General features: G+C 38.9%; 1 protein-coding gene and 1 long non-coding RNA gene across 11 annotated transcripts; one reads left to right on the forward strand and one right to left on the reverse strand.

Moving 5' to 3' along the window:
- Positions 1 to 3,318: 3,318 nt before the first annotated feature.
- On the reverse strand, positions 3,319 to 6,093 carry LOC132642678 (uncharacterized). Its single transcript, XR_009583298.1, has 4 exons — positions 5,889 to 6,093; positions 5,588 to 5,735; positions 3,815 to 4,686; positions 3,319 to 3,630 (listed from the first exon to the last, which is right to left on the reverse strand). It is a non-coding gene; the product is annotated as an uncharacterized LOC132642678 (long non-coding RNA).
- Positions 6,094 to 6,410: 317 nt separating this feature from the next.
- On the forward strand, positions 6,411 to 11,818 carry LOC132641346 (uncharacterized). Of its 10 annotated transcripts, none has more exons than XM_060358298.1 (7): positions 6,521 to 7,397; positions 7,638 to 8,451; positions 8,545 to 8,829; positions 8,914 to 9,271; positions 9,346 to 9,459; positions 9,532 to 9,699; positions 10,926 to 11,818. In XM_060358298.1, the coding sequence occupies exons 2-4, from the start codon at positions 8,134 to 8,136 to the stop codon at positions 9,091 to 9,093; spliced, it is 783 nt and encodes a 260-aa protein (XP_060214281.1). In that variant the 5' UTR covers positions 6,521 to 7,397; positions 7,638 to 8,133; the 3' UTR covers positions 9,094 to 9,271; positions 9,346 to 9,459; positions 9,532 to 9,699; positions 10,926 to 11,818. The 10 variants fall into 10 exon arrangements, with proteins under 10 accessions (XP_060214276.1, XP_060214281.1, XP_060214282.1 ...); XM_060358299.1 differs by having other exon boundaries at positions 9,541 to 9,699; XM_060358300.1 differs by having other exon boundaries at positions 9,352 to 9,459.
- The last annotated feature ends 6,743 nt before the right edge of the window (positions 11,819 to 18,561 follow it).

Genomic DNA, 18,561 nt, shown 5'->3' on the forward strand with positions numbered 1-18,561 from the left:
CGATGCTGTTGTTTTCAAAGAGTATTCGACGTATATGAATTTGTTACAGACAATTGCAACTCCGTTGAAATTAGACACGACTAGAACAGAAATATACATCAAATACATGGTGGAGGGTAGTGATATACCGATGGAAATACACAATGATATGGGGGTCAGAGTTTACGTGGATTTGAAGAAAGAGAATAAACAGTTAGCAATGTATCCTTTGTGCATAACTACTAATGATAAAAGCCTTGACAACTGTGTATCTGATGAAAGTTGTATTCAAGGAGAGGTTTTGCAACTTGGATACACAAATCAGCTCAATTCTATGAAAACAATCGGGTGTGTAGACTTGGCGTCTTAAAGTTATGGCAAGGCTGTTGCGTATTTGAAAAAGACACCAATCTAATTATCGAAGACAAAAACCAAAAAGAGGTTGCTGTTGATCAAGTTTACAAGGACAAAAATACATTAAAAGCTGTGATGGCAAATTATGCAATTTCACATAGGTTCAATTTTTGTACTGAGAGGTCTAATGCAATAAGGTATGATCAAAGGTTTTATGGTGTGTATAATGTTATGTATTTATATTGTATAAGTAAATTTATTCTAATAATTTGTTTAGTCAGAAATTGTGCTATGTATTATATTGTTCTATCATATTATATGCCTTTTATTGACTGATGTATTTTTTACTTAATGTATTTATGTTGATCTATTTATTTGTAGCTATACACTTGTGTGTGTATGTCCGAAGAATGTGATTGGAAATTCAGGGCATCAAGTGCTAGGAAATCCGAAATGTTCTTAGTTAGGGAGTTCCGTGACAAGCATACATGTCCGCTAAAGGATAAAGTGTATTCGGAACGGCATGCCACAAGTTGGTTAATAGGAGGGATTGTTAAACCAAAAGTAGCCAACCATAAGAGGAAATACACACCTAATGACATAGCGGATGATGTATTGAAGGACCTTGGCATGAACGTGTCTTACATGGTCGCTTGGCGGGCTAAAGAGAGGGATACTTAATGGGTGAGCCATCAGAATCATACAATAAATTACCCGGATATCTATATATCATGGATAAAACATACCCTGGGTCGCATATACGAATGCGCAAATCCCACGACAACGAGTTCTTGTATGTTTTTATTGCATTATATGCATTTATCAAGGGCTTTGAGTGTTGTAGACCCATTGTGATAGTAGACAGGAGCCACCTTAAAACAACATACAACAGCACATTCGTTTCAGCAAGCACACTAGACGGTGCAGGTAGGCCAAAAACACATATATATTTGATATGCAATAAATATTGTATTTATTAAATGAATATATACATACTGAATTCTTTGTTTAAATGCAACTGTATGTGCAGGCAATATACTTCCCTTAGCATATGGTGTGATAGATTATGAGAATGACAGGTCTTGGACGTCGTTCTTTGAGCGGTTCAGAGAAGTCTATGGAGTTAGAGAGAATATGTGTACCGTATCCGATAGGCATGAAAGCATAAACAAAGTTGTATGTATAACTTATCCAAATGTTCCGCATTACGCGTGCATATGGCATTTGTGGGGTAACGTATGTAAGAATTACAAGAAGAGTAAAGATGTTTTGAGTCCAGTGTTTTATGCAATGGCAAAGGCATACACACGGGATGAATTTGATGAGTTGATGGCGAAGGTTGTTAAGGCAAATATTCGGGTGACAGAGTATTTGGAATTAGCTGGAAGAGAAAAGTGGGCTAGAGTGTATGCATCTGTTAACCGAGGGTGGACCATGACTTCGAACATAGCAGAGTGTATCAATCATCACCTTGTAGCGGCAAGAGAACTGCCTATATTTGATTTTCTTGAAGAAGTTAGGAAGATGTTTGGGAGATGGAATTACACTAACCGGAGGAACGGTACATACACGTTCACAACACTCTCTAAGAAGTTCTAGGAGATGCTGTCAATAAATGAGTATCTATGTTTACGTATGACGGCCATCGACATCATACGCTCTACTGAAATAGATTTCGCGGAAAACCAGCTATATCCGATCTTGGTTGGCCTTTCACCCCTAGCCACAAGTCATCCCCGTATTTTGTCATATACGGTTTAAGTTCAATTCATTTAAAATATACTTTAGTGACCTGCAATTATCGTTAGCTGTGTGTGATTTATTTCACTGTATTTGGCTGCTCAAATTTTTTCATCGTATCTGATGTATTTTTTTGTAATTGTCGGTTGTAGGTTTGTGATGTATTTGGTATATTTTGGTTGTATTAGTCAGGTTCTGTTTGTATATGTGTGTCATGTATTTGATTTTTTTTAATGTAAAACATGTTCATGAACATAATGGTTTTATCTTCTGAAGATGTATTTATATGCATTTGGCTAAAAAGCACCTTTATGTATTTATCCAATCTTAAGGTAGTATTCCTGATTTTTCCTTTTATTTATTACACATCCTGTCCTTTAAATCCAATCTTAAGATAACTTGCATCCGATGTTGAAATTCTACGGTTGCTTATTTTTTTTTGTATGTCAAGCATGTTCATGGACATAATGGTTTTATCCTTTGAGGATGTATTTATATATATTTGACTAAAAGCATATTTATGTATTTATATTTATTTAACTGCATACTCAACAAATACAACTAATGACTTTTGTAGGTGGAACCATCAACCGAATACGTGTACACAGTCCATGATGGAGGAAGGCGTTTCGTTGTTTGCTTGAAAAACAAAACTTGCAGTTGTCGTATGTTTCAAATAGATGAAATTCCTTGCCCACATGCTTGGGCTGTCTTAAAAAAGAAAAATCTAAAAGCTGATGATTATTGCTCAGAATTGTTCAAACCGCAGACTGTGATGAAAACATATGATATACCTGTGGATCCTCTCCCTGACGAGCGTGAATGGAAGATTCTCACATACATCTCGGAGGATGTAGTTTTGCCACCAAGATACAAGAGACCGCCCGATAGGCCGAAGAAGAAGCGTGATAAGCCGTTAAGGGAATTGCTTATTGGTAAAAAAAAGACATGCTTGCGGCACTTGTGGACAGCTGGGACACAATAGAAAATTGAGTGACCAGATTGTTAAATTGAATAATTGAGTGACCAGATTGTTAAGTGCATAATCCAACATATGATACAACTGCACATGCATCTTGTGTATTTGGATATATTTGAATGCATTAACAATAGCTAACTGTAGGCAAGGCATTGATAAAAGGTAGAATAATATTGGCAAAATACATGAAATTGGTTTGTTGAATGCAGTAATAATAGCAAAAGATTGGTAAATTGAAAATTGAGTGAAACCAAATTGTAAATACATCTAAAACCAAAAAATGTATGCCAAAATAGGTTCACTTAAAACCAGTCACAAATCTGGTATTTAATCCAAAGTTATAAATTAGTACTAATCAAACATCGATTGCATCAACGAATGCGTAATCTATGGTTGGCCTAATTGGTCTTGGTGGCACCTCATTATCACTCTGAGCATCTTCAGCTACCTTTCGTTCTGCGTAGTCCCATAGGAGTGCACCATATCTCATACGCATCATCGTTGCATCAACTGTAGTTGGAACCACTCCACCTGAGCTCAAATTCTCAGCAAATGATGCCACGTAAACACCACAATCCCTGGAAAAAAGATGTATGAGAAAGATTAAGAATACTGTACACTTTGATAAGGTCAAAAAACATTTAATAATAACTACAAATACATATGTGTACATGTATTTGAAAAATGTTTGCGCTTGATATTCAGTTTATCAATTGTTGAAAAATACATAAATACTTTAAAAAAAATACATGAACAACTTACATGCTACCACTGGCTTGCTGAGGCAGTTTTTCAGCATAGACTACTTCAAGACTATCATTTTGTGCCTTATCCGTATAAGCTGGGTCTTTGACCAAATCTATGCCTTTTTGGTCTATGAAGAATCCACCAATATGTAGGAAATGTGGTAGAAGTGTAGCAAGTTTCTGTACTTCAGCCTTAACAACTGCATTATGCCCTGCTGCTTGATACGAGTCGTACACATAAAGACGCCTGTCCGTAAAATAACGATACCAAAACACACAAAAATATATGCATAGAAAAAGGTATCAGTATCTTCATTCAAAATACATCCAACACTTATCTTAACAAAATATATATATATAAAATTATCTGTCCTTAAATGAAAGCACAACCAATATCCAGTGATTTTATTTTTGTATGTTGACTGGAATCAGCACATTGTCAACCGTATGCCACAGGACATTTGCAAGAATCCTGTGCCCCTTCACGTACTCGCACAACACTTTCTCTTCATTGGCTACATTGGTTTAAGTTTCAAGATTGTGATAGGCACTATAGACAACATCAACCTTCTGCCTGAATACACAGTCCACCGTAGTGAATTTGTAATTGGTCCTTTTGTCATACTTGCCTTTCTTTCGAGAGTAGTAGAAAATGACGTCAATGTGTTGCAATCATTAAATACAGTAGTTAAAAACACCAAAAAATACATGAAGTATTTCAAATAACTAAGTATATAGTCAGCTATATTGCACCTCATCATTCCAGAGTTGACAAGGCATTGATAAAAGGTAGAACCAATTTTTATCGGCGACAGTTGTGATGCCAAAATTGTACTCGCCCCCATGCTCAAAAACTGCCATCTACTTTTTGTAATGGTCATCCTTATTCTTTATATAAAAGAAAAATACATAAATACTCATCATCCATTATGTTTTGGGAATAGCTCATTGTAGCTTCTGTGTAATAGGAAAAAACTCAGAAGAAAGGAACTTTGGAATAAAGAGAATCACTATTACCAATCACAAAGAAGATACTGAGAACACAAGAGTGAAACAACAAGTAATTAAGAAAATGATTAGTAAAGTAGAATAACCAAGACAACAAAGAAAGCTAATAATTAAGAAGTATAATCCAAGCCCCAAAAAGGTACTTGTGTCCTGTGTGGGTGTGCTTTAAGTGGGGCTTGTGGAAACCATACACCATGATAGACATTGCAACAAAATCCTCAAAAATTGTTTTCATCTCAAAAACACATACACATACAGAGACAAAGGAAATGGTATGTGTGAAAAAACAAGAAATATAACAGTATAACACACACAACTACCCAAAAAAATCCACCAAATCCAAGAACCAAGAGAACAACTAAAAAAAGTCATTTTTTCACGCAAAACTCAACAAGACATGACTTAGAACAAAAGAGCCAGATGACCCAAAGAACACTTAATGTTTTGATATCTCAAAAACACATACACATACAGAGAGACAAAGAAAGTAGTATGTCTGCCAAAAAAAAAAAAATGACACACACAACTACCAATAGAACAGCTAAAAAAAGATATCCTAGTAAGTTTTACAAAGAACAAGATGACCAAAAAACCCAAAGAACACTTATGTTTTGAAATCTCGAAAACACATACACATACAGAGAGACAAATAAAGTGGTGTGTACGAAAAAAAATAATAATAACACACACAACTACCAAAAGAACAGCTAAACATGACTTAGAACAAAAGAACAAGATGACCCAAAAACCAAAATCTGTACTTGTGGATAAAAAAACATACTTGTTATCGTGCCTGACAATTAATCCCTGACGAAGCCACGCACGGTATTGATCAAGAAGCTGTACATCAAGTGGACCGGTTATGGGATCTTTCTCAAATGGAATTTTTTTGTCAAAAATAGGCACATGGATCTTCGATGAACTGCTTCCTGTGTAATGCATAATGAAGAAATAACATATGGTTACATAAATACTTGAAAATACGTTAATAAATATCAATAAAATACATACCTGAAGCTGAACCAAAATCTGTCATGAAGTAATTATGAACAAAATACACTAATAGAATGTAAAAAACTTACCCAAACACAACTTTCCCCAATTTCCGCAACAATGATTTGAAGATGAAGAATCGTGAAGGAAGGTATTGGAGAAGAAAAAAGAAAGGATTGGAAGTTGAATACGCTTCAAAATCTTTGAAAATAGGAAGTTATTATGAACAAAAATACACTAATAGAATATAAAAACCAATCCAAATACAACTTCCCCAATTTTCGCAATAATGGTTAGAAGATGATGAAACGTGAAGGAAGATAGTGGAGAAAAAAAAGGCAAGGATTAATGTTGCTGGAGAGAGAATCCGACGAATTTAATTGACTAACCGTTACGCGTGTATTTGACCCAGTAACTAGGAGTTACTGATATAGCTATGTGTGGTAAATTTAAAAAGTATTTTAGTTACTATTTATAATTAAATTAAAGGATAGTTATTATTAATAAATATGTCTTAAGAGAAGCTACCACAAGTAAAAAATTCTAACTTAATTTACTTTACATTCTGTTAGCCCATTACACTTAAAGACCCATTACACTTAAAGAAAGGGAAAAAATCGAACGGGAAAAAATCATAAAAAAGGAAGGGGCCCCAATTCCATTACTTTCTCTTTTTTGTTCCTACTTCTTATTCACGATTGCAACTTCAAGCTCAGTTAATGATACTTCCCATTCTTCTTTTTTGCTTATCTATGTTTTCCTTCATACATGTATATCAACTATCATTATTTCCCTCATTTTTTCACATTGGTTATAGGATTCTTTTTGTTCTTTTTTGTAGCTTTTGTTGAGTTTTTTTTTTGTTTCGATTTTAGTATGCATGTTCGTTTTTATGTTTTTTTTTTTTTTTGTGAATTTTGGTAGATGTGGTTGATTTTTATGGTTTGATTATGAATTTTGGTAGAATGTGGGTTGCTTTTGGTTGTTTTTTATGGTTTGATTCTGAAATTTGGCAGAATGTGGGTTGATTTGGTTGTTTTTATGATTTGTTTCTGAATTTTGGTAGAGTGGGTAGATTTTGGTTGTTTTTTAGGGTTAGTTTCTAAATTTTGGTAGAATGTGGGTCGATTTTGGTCGTTTTTTAGGGTTTGTTTCTAAATTTTGTTTCTAACTATCATGTTTGCTTTTTCCTGGAGTATGAAGGTCAAAATGTCTACATCTAGAAGTTGTTTGAAGATTGCCGGTAGAGGGATTAAATACAATGCCGGCACATCAAGCAATTTGCCTTTGACTCCTGATGTTGCAAATGATGATGATTTCGAGTCCCCTGTTGTTATTACAAAGAGTTGTCAACAAGAAACAAAGCGAATCACCCGCTCACAAACGAAGAAGGTTAAGAATATCAAGCCGAGGACTAAGAAATGTGGTCGACCTAAGAAAGCTAAAGTGAGGTTGAAACTTGTTGATGAAGATGATGCTGCCAAAAAGAAGAAAAAAAAAAGGTCGTCAATGTTGCTGAATGTAGCTCTTATGCATTATCGAAAGAACAAAGGGAATCTATTCGATGTAAATTTAATGAAAGAAAATCTTAGTTGAAGGTATCCTTTCTATCACTCATCTGTCTAGCATCTATGTTTCATTTGAAGTAACATAGTTTAACTGAGAATGAGTAGCATGTAGTCAATTTGGTTAGCATACTTGGTTTTGTATAGGCTTGTATAGTGTTTGTATAGGCTTGTATAATTTTGTATACGTATATGCTTTTTTGATATTTTTCTCAACTGTGTTTGTATCTCTTTTTGTTTACTGATTTCTTTATTCTCTTTTCTTCAATGGAGGTTGGTGACTTTTATATACAACCGAATGAACATTTTCGGACTAGGGTTAGTTGTCATACCAAGACTGATATTATCGGCTTTTTGAGGGAATACTTGAGTGATACGCAGCTTCAAATCTTCCGTGATAGTTGTTTTGGATATTTCTTAGACCTGCCTCCTTTTAAGATTCAGAACCAGCTTATACATTGCATGTTACTGAGGGAGGTTGTCCCCGGTGTGTTAAGAGAGTTGTGGATTAAACTCAACGGTTGTATATTGAGTTTTGGTATTGGAGAGTTTGCTGTTATTACTGGTTTGAAGTGTGTTGAAGATGATGCAACTATGTATGACAAACCAAGCACCAGTAGGTTGATGGAAACGTATTTTCCAGAAAACACATCAATAATGAGGGAGCAGTTGCTTACTCGCTTTAAGGAAAAGGAATGGAAGTCGGATGATGATGCATTCAAGATGGGTTTGATGGTATTCATCCACCATTTCTTATTCTCAGATATCAATGATCACTCTATCTCCAAAGCAGATTTTGATATCGTTGAAAGTGGTGAATATCAGACTTTATGCTTGGGGGAAAAAATGCTTTGAAGAGATTCTCAAAACAACAAGGGATAAACAGTGTGCGTTTTTGACAATGTACAAGCTTGGAGGGTTCCCGCTTGCACTACAGACTTGGTTTTTCGAATGTTGCTCTACAGTCGATAAAAAACTCGTTGTTCGTGTTGGCAATAATGTGCCGTGTATTCTTAACTGGAAAGTGACTGATTCTCCGACGTATACGTTCTTGGCTGATGATGTGCCCATGCCTAGTATCGACAAAGTAAAATGCCTATAGTATCCTTTTTTTTATCAAATTCTCTGATACAAGATTATATATACTATACAAAATTAACCTATTTTTTGCTTTTTGTAGATGAAGTACTGCAACATTTCTCCTACCACTGAGGAAAAAATAAACTTAAAAATTGCTGCATTCTTTGAAGATATCAATGCCGACCATGTTTCTTCACGGGGTTTGCCCGTTTTTCAGAATAAAGATTCTAACATTTCACCCCCACCACATCCTCAGAATATGGAGCAGCCTAAACAACCTCATCTTCAGAATAAGAAGCAACAACCCGTATTGAGACGCGACCCTTCCGGGAGCAGTGATGGGTTGACGGTTGAAGTTGCTCAGTTGAAGAGTGACATTTCAGAGGTACTACATCTTTGTAGGTTGTCAGTTTTTTTTTTCGTATACAAATGCTTGTTAATTTAATTTATGTTGTTTTCCTTTTCCTAGCTTACTGGTAAAGTTGAGGCGCTCAACACTTACATCGTATCTTCCTTTGGAATCATATTCAAGCATCTGAAAATTAAGCAACTGAGTGATCAAGGCAATGCTGATGAGGACGGTACATCTGATCAAGGCAATGATGGGTTTGACTCCTTCCCCCCTCTCCCCTCCCTAACAAGCGCATGATCTAAATATGCAAGGTGACCAAACAACGTCAAGTGTCAAGGGAAATGAAGAGGTACTGATGGTCCCCCCCCCCCCCCCCCCCCCCCCCCCCTCGAGCAAGTGTATGACCTTAACTTGCGAGTTGACCAAAATGCATCATGTGTCAAGGGAAATCAACCAATTACTGATGGTCTTCCTGGTATGTTTTCGTCCTGTACTTGGTCTTTTTTTTCTGCCTTCGGATTGAAACCTTTATCTTTTTCTCTGTCTAAGTTGTAGCAAATGATGGTGTTGAGCCCCCCGAGCAAGTGCATGATGTAAACATGCAACCTGACCAAACAAAATCAAGTGTCAAGAAAAATGAGGAAGTTACTGATGGTCATCTTGGTATTTTTCAATGAAGTTTCTTTTTCTTTCTCTGCCTTTACATTTTTTATTAATCTTTTTCCTCATGCTAAGTGGAAGCAGTTGAGGACGATCCCCGGTGTGGTATTACTGATAAAGACTTTTCCAATATAAAGATGTCAAGTGTCAAGGGAAATGAAGAGGTTACTGATGTTCCCCCCCCCCCCCCCCCCCCCCCCCCCCCCGGTGTGCATAATCAGCAAATTACTGAGGGTCTTCCTGGTATATTTTCGTCCTGTACTTGGTCTTTTTTTTCTGCCTTCGGATTGAAAACTTTTGATTAATCTTTTTCTCTGTCTAACTAATTAGCTCCCTTCCTATATTTCCTGAAAACCAGCAAATCAGGTCTGTCATACTAATTTTTGCAAAGTAAAGCTGCCTGTTTCTCTGAATTCCTATATCACTTGTTTCATTTTTGAACATTTGCTTATAACCATCTATATCATTTCCTATGGTGATAAGATCAATAGATTTGTACCAAATATTCAAGGCCTGTACCAAATCATATCCTATGAAATTAGGATCCTTGATACATATAGTAACAACCTGTCCATATAGCATTTGTTCCTATTTTCAGAACAGTGTCTGAAGCTGTCCCTACTATGCTCAGAGACACTGCACAACTGGTGTTTAAGTTTTTCCTTGCAGTCAGTCCTGCAAAAAAAGAAACCATAGTTAGTAAAAATTACCACTATGTTCTCCTTTACCACCATGTTCTCCTTCCATAGGATTTGAACATGTTGATAGTGCTCCCTACTCCTCTCCACCTCAGAACCCTTGTGTCTCCGTATGCATTCAAAGCTGCAGCTTAGCCTTGGTTTTTCTGAATATATCTGCTCCCAGCCCCTAAACCATTTCCAAACTGCAAATATTGAAAACCAGCACCTTGAACTGCTCCAAAAATCCACCAAATATTTTCCAAGATCCACCATACAGTAGATTTCAGCATCTGAGCAGCTGCAAATACTGGATCAATGGTGCCTGCAAAATACGTGTTACTGGTGTCTGAAAAACCAGCAACCAACATAGAATTTGTTGTGCTTGTGATCTTGTATACCACATCAGTTGTTCTCATACTCCAAATGTGTATAAAGTCATTCAACTGTCCCATATGACCCTTTGTGTTTCCTATAAAATTCCTCCTCTACATAATGGAAAAACACCAGTAGACATCAGAAACCAGCAGTATCACACTGTCCTTATTGTGACATGTATGAGGAAAGCCAAAATTAGCAAATGTCATAACCACCAGGTTCTCCACCCAAAAAAATTGCAAATGATTGTTTCCATCAATATGTATCTTCCCACTAAGCTTTTCCGACCAAAAAATCATATTTCCCATTTTGCCCCTGATCATGAAAAAATGCACATATCTGAACACTAAAATGAACTTTCTTTTTCTTTCTCTGCTTTATATTTTTTTTATTAATCTTTTTCCTCTTTCTAAGTGGAAGTAGTTGATGGTGTCAAGGACGATCCCTGGTGTGGTATTACTGATGAAGATTTTGCCAGTATAAAGATGTCCCAGGTTGTGCTCCCTAGACCTTGGGATATTAGTGATGAAGAGGTTGCTAAGATAAAGATGTCCTAGATTGGGCTTTCTAGACCACTCGTCATGGAAGTTGAAGAAAAAGACGTGACTCCTGAAAAATTGGCACGAAAGAAATTTCCAGGAAAATTAGCCCCAGATCCATATGTGGGAGATTTTGATTCGGGTACATCCAAGTGTATTTTTGATATCAAGCACCCTTTCATGAGCGACATTGATGAATTTTATCCCTTGTCGGATTTGGCCCAAGAGTTTGTGGAATTCATTGAGGATGGGATGAATATGACACGACGTTAACTTTTACTCATTTTAAGCTTTTTATGTTCTCTTTTTTACACTTTTGCAAATGTCTTGATGGTGTTCTTTTCTTCATGATTTTTAAGCCCTAAAACTCTGTATCGTGACGGAAAAAAAATGATCTCCCCGAAGATTTTGTTTTTGGCTCGTGTCATATAAACAAGAATCGGAAACAGCCATCCTACCTTGGTAGGAGTAAGGTTTGCGTACACTCTACCCTCCGCAGACCCCACGTTGTGGGATTTCACTGGGTTGTTGTTGTTGTTGTTGTCATATAAACAAGAAGGACCGGTTCGAGGCGTTTGCACATAGTGGTCGACCTTTGAAAGACACGGTACTACCAATTTTTCTGTCTTAAAATGTATAATTTTGTATATATTTGTTTAATTGTGTATAGTGGGAGTATATGTCCTAATGTACATACACAGACATGCTTTTGCATATGATTGTATAAATTTGTATATGTGAGCATATACTGTTGTATATGTTTGTATATTTACTTTTGTCCAACTGATACGCCCATATTACACCTTTGAGATCAGGAGTAAGCGATCGTTGTCAAATATAGAACCCAACAAGGTTGGGGTCGAATCCCACAGAGAATACAATGAAGAATATACTCAATAAGTGTAACACCCGACTGTTAGTCTATATTTCAAGGGGAAAGGAAATATAATAAAAGTTTGATTGTTGTTTGTTCATTAATAACTGAGAATGTTTATAAGATGTAACCAATTGGTAAATGGGACTAAGGTTGTGGTTCCAATGCAAAGTAATGCGATTGAGTATCAATTCAACTTATTTACATGCCTAGGTGCATTAAGCCAGGGGTCACGCGATTCTTGCCAAAAGTTTTCCAACCAAATCAGCAAATTTCATCTTAGGCTTTTCCAAGCCCTAGAATGTTTTATAAGAGAACACCCATGTAGCCTCAATTAGCTTTCCTATTCTTAGCTCAAGCTATTAGATGGATTTAATGACCCACACTGTTGCTATTAACTCTTTTCCTAACCTCTACTTTCTTTTTCAAGCAAAGTAATGGTATTAAGGCACAAGTAATGTTGTACACCATCACAAGACATTAATGCTTGAAGAGTTAATAGAAAACACCATTAGCATATAAATGTAGTATGAATATGAAACCCAATCACATAACTAACACATTGGATCCCACAACCTTAGCTGAAAGATTAGCTAATGATATTCATTAAAAGTAAATCAGTCAAGTAAAATGTATTCATAAATCTTAAAAAAGTGTTGGATAGAGAAGATGACAAAGCCAAAAGAAATCTCTTAAATACTTCACCAACCAACAATAAATGAACTCCACAAGAGTCTATGCTAAAAACTGCAGGATAATCCAATCCAAAACCCTAGCAATCTATTTATAGCATGTCCAAAACGGGAACAATTTCCAGACAAAAATGCCCCTGTGCATAGGGTGCGATTCGCACATAGTGTCGCATGTTCAACCCGCGAGTCGCAGGTTTCACCAGACCATCGCAGGTGTCGCATCTTCAGTTATTTGTTGAGCAGCATCCGCGACACGAGACGCGATTCGCATGTTACACTTGCGACTCGCAGGTGGTGTCGCATGTGGTGTCACATGTGGTGTCTTATTTGGTCCTCTCGGTCAACAGGTGCTGCACCACCTGCGACTCGCATGTGGTACCTGCGATTCGCAGGTGGTGCCATTGTTCAGTTCTGCTGGGTTTTTGCTTCGTTTTGCTTCAAATTGCTTCCGGCACATGTTATTCTACAAATTGACACAAAAACACGAGAAACGACATCAAAAGCACTTGGGGATTTACAAAAGACTAAGTAATTGGCGTCGAATGAGCCGTAATTTCACGACTCATCAACACCCCCAAACTTATACTTTTGCTTATCCTCAAGCATTTAAAACAGAACTACCATATATGCCAATTGCTAGGTACTACAATGATGATCGCAATCAGCCAAAACATAATTGTTCAAAATACGAGTTCCCCTCCCTCTTGTTGCGAAACATGGTGCCTTTCCTCAATAGGCGAGCATTAACCAACTGATGCACTTGATGACATAATGTTATTCTATCTTTAAAAGAAACGACTTCAAATGAGGCGTTAAGAAGTAATTCTTTCATTGAGCCTAGTAATCCACATGCCCTCACAATAAGACCAAAGAAAGTCCCACACACACATATTCATGAATAGCAACTGGGACAAAAGACGAGTAAGGAGAGAACCACTCACACTCAGAAAAGAAAATGTACAAGTACAAAAAATGTGGTGCCATAAGCTTGCCTTTTAAGTATTTCTCCACTAATATCAACACACTTTGTTCAAAATCAATTAGGACTTGCGGGTCATAGTTAAGGTTTGGGGTTAAGGTAGGGTGAAATTTGGGTAAGAGTGACTTGACGTCTCCCTAAGCATTTCCGAATACGCTTCCTTCACCTAATCCGTTCCTTCTGAAGCATTTAAGCATTATCCGCCAATTCGTGCGTCCTATTGCCAATATCATTATTTCTTCTCTAGTTTTCCATTTATTTCTTACATCACAACCATTATTCACACCTTTCTTTACACAAATATCTACATATACATTTTTTTTTTAGCTACCACCCCCAAACTTAAGCGCTTAGACAATTGTAGCGTATTCCATTTGCTTAGGGAGATAGGATGCAAAAAGGTGGGTAAACAAGGGCAAAAGGAATGGGGCCTGTCACAAGGGTGTAATGAAAGAAAAGAAAAACAAAGTTACGGCTAAAAAATGGGTTAACTAGGATATCAATGCAATGGGTAGGAATTTTTAGGTTTAGTGGCGGTCCAAAGAAAGCCTAATATCCTTTTTCAAACAAGTGTAGTTTAGTATTTCGCCTTGAGATACTTTCCGGGCAAGTTCTAGATCACAATTATGCACAAGACTAGAACAATAACCTTTCACACACATGGCACATGGATTACTTTGCTATCTTCTAACTAATTCTCAACCCATCATTCTAGACTTACAAAACATTTGTGTGTCACCAAATGAGTCATGTTAGTGTTGTTCCTCCCCTCTGAGTACATATGCAAGAATTTTTGGGAGGGGTGTGGTCAAAATATGATGGAAAAACAAAATAAGAAAAATTTATAAATTTAAAAACCGATCAACCATCACTATTATACTTGGCAATGACAAACTACAAGTGCACAAACTTAAACATGAGCTATCCTAAAACAATAAAAACAAACATATGACATATCATACAACAATAAAAACAAACATACAGCGTGAGCTGTCCTACCCCCAACAAAAAGAATATGCAGTGTCCCCAATGCATCAAAATGTAGTACAAGGGATGAGTAACTCACGATGGACGCATCAGGCGTCCGATGGCGACTGATCAGCAGGGAGGACCTCCAATGGAGGTACAATCAATGGAAGCGGGGCAGTGTCACCCTCCAGCCCGGGTGTCAGTATCTCAGGCCCCACAGACGGGGGCAATGGTGTGTCAGCTGGAGGAGCGGTGGATGAACTGGCCTCACCCGCCCTCGGGGGTCGAGATGCCCCCCTGGATTTCCTGCTTGCCTCTAGGGACTGCTGCATCGCCACATATGTGTCAATCTCATCCTCAGCGATACCAGCAGCCCGGGCGGAAGTACGTGCCTCCTCAACAGCTGGGTCAACCTCCAGCTCCTCATCAAACTCTTCATCAATTTCTTCCTCCTCTTCTTCCTCTTCTTCCTCAGTGTCTTCTTCCTCCCCAGTTGGCTCCACCACCCCTTTTCCCAAAGGCATGGCAGGCGCTATGGGCCCAGTGGAGAATAAGGAGGCACCGGAAGGTAGAATGGGTGCACTGAGCTCAATGTCGGGGACCTGTAATACTCGAATGTCCTCCTTGACCTTAGCTAGGTCCGCCCGAATGGCCGGAAGGCCGCCTACACTGCCCCCATCAATCTGCTCCAACCGACGATCAATGTGGCGAACATGCTCCTTAATTTTGTCCTGCTCCGCCCTAATATCTGTGATCGCCTGAGTGTAGGGTGCCATGGCTGCCTCAATTGCCTCTTTCACAAAATTGGGAAGCCTCTCAACCAACCAATTAACTTTAGCATCTGCTGCCCGAAGTACTCGCATACCTTCGGTAGACACTCCACGGGCTGCTGTGGTGGATGGCGGAACCGTGTCAGTGGGAACTGTAGTGGAAGAACTTGGAGGGTCAGACCTCGGTACTTGAGGGGAAGTGGTGGGAGATGTCTCCTCATCATCGGTGGCCAAGTCTTCGGGCTCAAGAATATGAGCATCAAGTGTTGTTCCCGAAGCTCTTGGCTCTGTGCTCACCCGCTTTCGCTTTCTAGTCCCCGGTTCTAATTTGGTGTAATCAATCATTTTATCAGCCGGTAAATTCCTGTCCACCCGAGGAATATCACGAACCTCTTTCCGGCGGCATAATGTAGTGATCAAACAAGGAAAAAGGAGCGATGTGTTCTTTTGAGTGGACCTATTCTTGATCTCGTCTCGGATAATTACCCCCACGTCGACAAGGTACCCGGACATGAGTGATGCAATGAGAATACACTTTGTAATGGGTATGTCAGTGTTGTGCTTAGAAGGGATCACCCGCGATGATACTAGGGATAGCCAAAACTTGGCTTCGCGGTTGAAAGTGTTCTTCTCAATCGGGACAGATGGATCCAGCCATGGTGGAGTCCCTGAGGCGATCACTGAAGCAACCCAGTGTCGATGTTCCTCTGGGTTTTTCATCTTCAAATCATATTCCGAACTCACCGGAGGCCAACCTTCAACAGGGTCTGTTTCGCTGCGTTGCTCATATAGGATAGATGTTATGGTGTCTGCAGTACAATCAATCTCCTTCCCCCGAACCGGAACCCAACAGAGGTGCTCCATGTTTTTCTTTGGTGTGCGGCGCGTCCTATTTGCATTCAATGTGGCCGCATAAGCTGCATAGAATTCCATTACCAAGGTCGGGCAGTATTCAGTAGGCTGCATGAAATAGGTCCATCTCAAGGCCTCAAGCTTGCGAATGATGCCCGGGCATTGATCTTGCAGCCCCTGTAGAGTGACTCTCTTTTCGACAATGAGGCCCCGGACTGGATTCCCATCAGGTTTAATTGTGTTCCAAGACTTATACAGTTCCCTGGATCCAGGCACGGTGAACCGTTGCTCCATTGCGTCCCTTCGTTGACCTCTGGATACGGCATCCTCGAGCTCAGGAGAGGAAGCCCTATGTGTCCCCTCTTCAGACTGGGGGACGGGATCAGCCGGTGCCTTTTCGATTCTTCTAGAGGTGGAGGTTTGTCGTGTTGCTCGTCTTCCCCCACTTTGAGGTTGATTTGATCGAACCATCCTGCACACATACAAAACATATACCCATTATTTATGGTGTTCGTTTAGCAACAAGAAAGAGGTATATAAAAGAAAAACAAAAACAAAACATTGAAGGGTGGCACCACCTGCGAAACATCACATGCGAGTCGCATGTGTGACATGCGACTCGCAGGTAGTGTCGCGGATGATGTCTGCACACTTGTTATTCACTGGCAACACCTGCTGCAGCAGGTGCGATTCGCATGTCAAACATGCGAATCGCGGATGATGCTCGCAGGTGAGACACTTGATCAGATTTGATTTTTTTATTTTTTTTTTACACACAACACAGATGAACACACACCAGAACATATTTACGTAACTTTCTCCTTTAAGCGCGTTGTCACCCTGTCAATCATTGGGAAAATCTATTCAATTACCCGCACCTATGTTCGATGGTTGTCCCTCACAAAGGACAATGACACTTCGTAACTCAGAAGGCATCACGGGTCCTATTTTACAGGTAATGTGCCATGGGTACTCAAGAATTCCCCATATTGGCGAATGATCCTATTTGCACAACATTTAAACACTCACACAGTCTTTTAGGCATTTCGTCAAACACCTGGCGAGCGTGGGTCAACTATTAGTTCTTACAACAAATGGATGCCTCATAATTCCCTAGTCGCTATCTAATTTAGCGTCAACAACCACTTCCTAGAAGGACTACACAAGCATGGGTACTCAAGACTTCCCCATTTTCTATCAATTTCCAACAACCCACACAATACATAAGGGAAACCTAGTCAACTAACTAATTATATCAAGTGTTAAGGCATGATAATACATGGGATTGAGAAGTTCGTAAGTTCCACATAATGTAAAGAAAAGCGAAGTTGACATACCTTGAGAATTAATGGAAGTTGGAAACCTGGAAATCTTTTTCAGGGTAAAAGGAATGGGATGACTATTTAAGATTTGATAATGTGAATTAGAGTGATTTGAGTGAAATGGAATTATGGGATGATGTAGGAGGGAAGAGGGAGAAGGGGGGAGAGGGAAACTGAAGGTCATAACTGATGTTATTCATCAGTTACGATTCCTTTATTTAAAATTAAACCGATTCGAGTCGGGTCGGGCAACCCGCGAATTTTACTTACCTGCACAACATGCGACTCGCGGATGATGTCGCATGTCTAACATGCGAGTCGCATGTTGTGCCATTCCATCGCAGATGCTGACAGAGAGTTTGGCTCTCATGAACTTGGTTTTGGCATCACCCGTGATTCGCAGGTGAATTCGCGGACATGACATGCGAATCGCAGGTGATGTCGCATGTCATGCCAATTGGCATTTTTCAAACTCTTCTTATTTGTACACACATTTTATTCCTACACACTTGGACACACATAAAAAACATCACAAAAGTAAAAACAACAATACGTGAAAATAAAACTTGGGTTGCCTCCCAAAAAGCGCTTGATTTTACGTCACGGCACGACGTTGATACCTGTTCAGCCCTTTCATGGCTCATTGAGGAGGAAGACCTCAATAATTTTTGCTTCATTCTGAGATCCCCAGTAATGTTTCACCCTTTGCCCATTCACTTTGATTTTATTACCACTTGGGCAAACAAGTACAATTGCTCCGGATGAGAACACTTGTGTGATTTCAAACGGGCCAGACCATTTGCATTTAAACTTTCTGGGAAACAACCGGAGCCTGGAGTTGAACAACAATACGCGATCCCCGATGCTGAACTCTCTTTGCAAGATCTTCTTGTCATGGAAGTGTTTCATGCGGGCCTTGTAGAGTGCAGAACTCGCATATGCTTTCAGTCGAAATTCATCGAGCTCGTTAATCTGCTCCAACCTCAAGTTTGAGGCGTCACCCCACTCTAGATTCAACTTTTTCAAGGCCCACAACGCCTTATGTTCGAGTTC

The sequence above is a fragment of the Lycium barbarum genome, chromosome 5 (genome assembly GCF_019175385.1).
Source record: "Lycium barbarum isolate Lr01 chromosome 5, ASM1917538v2, whole genome shotgun sequence".
In the NCBI taxonomy this organism is placed as follows: Eukaryota; Viridiplantae; Streptophyta; class Magnoliopsida; order Solanales; family Solanaceae; genus Lycium; species Lycium barbarum.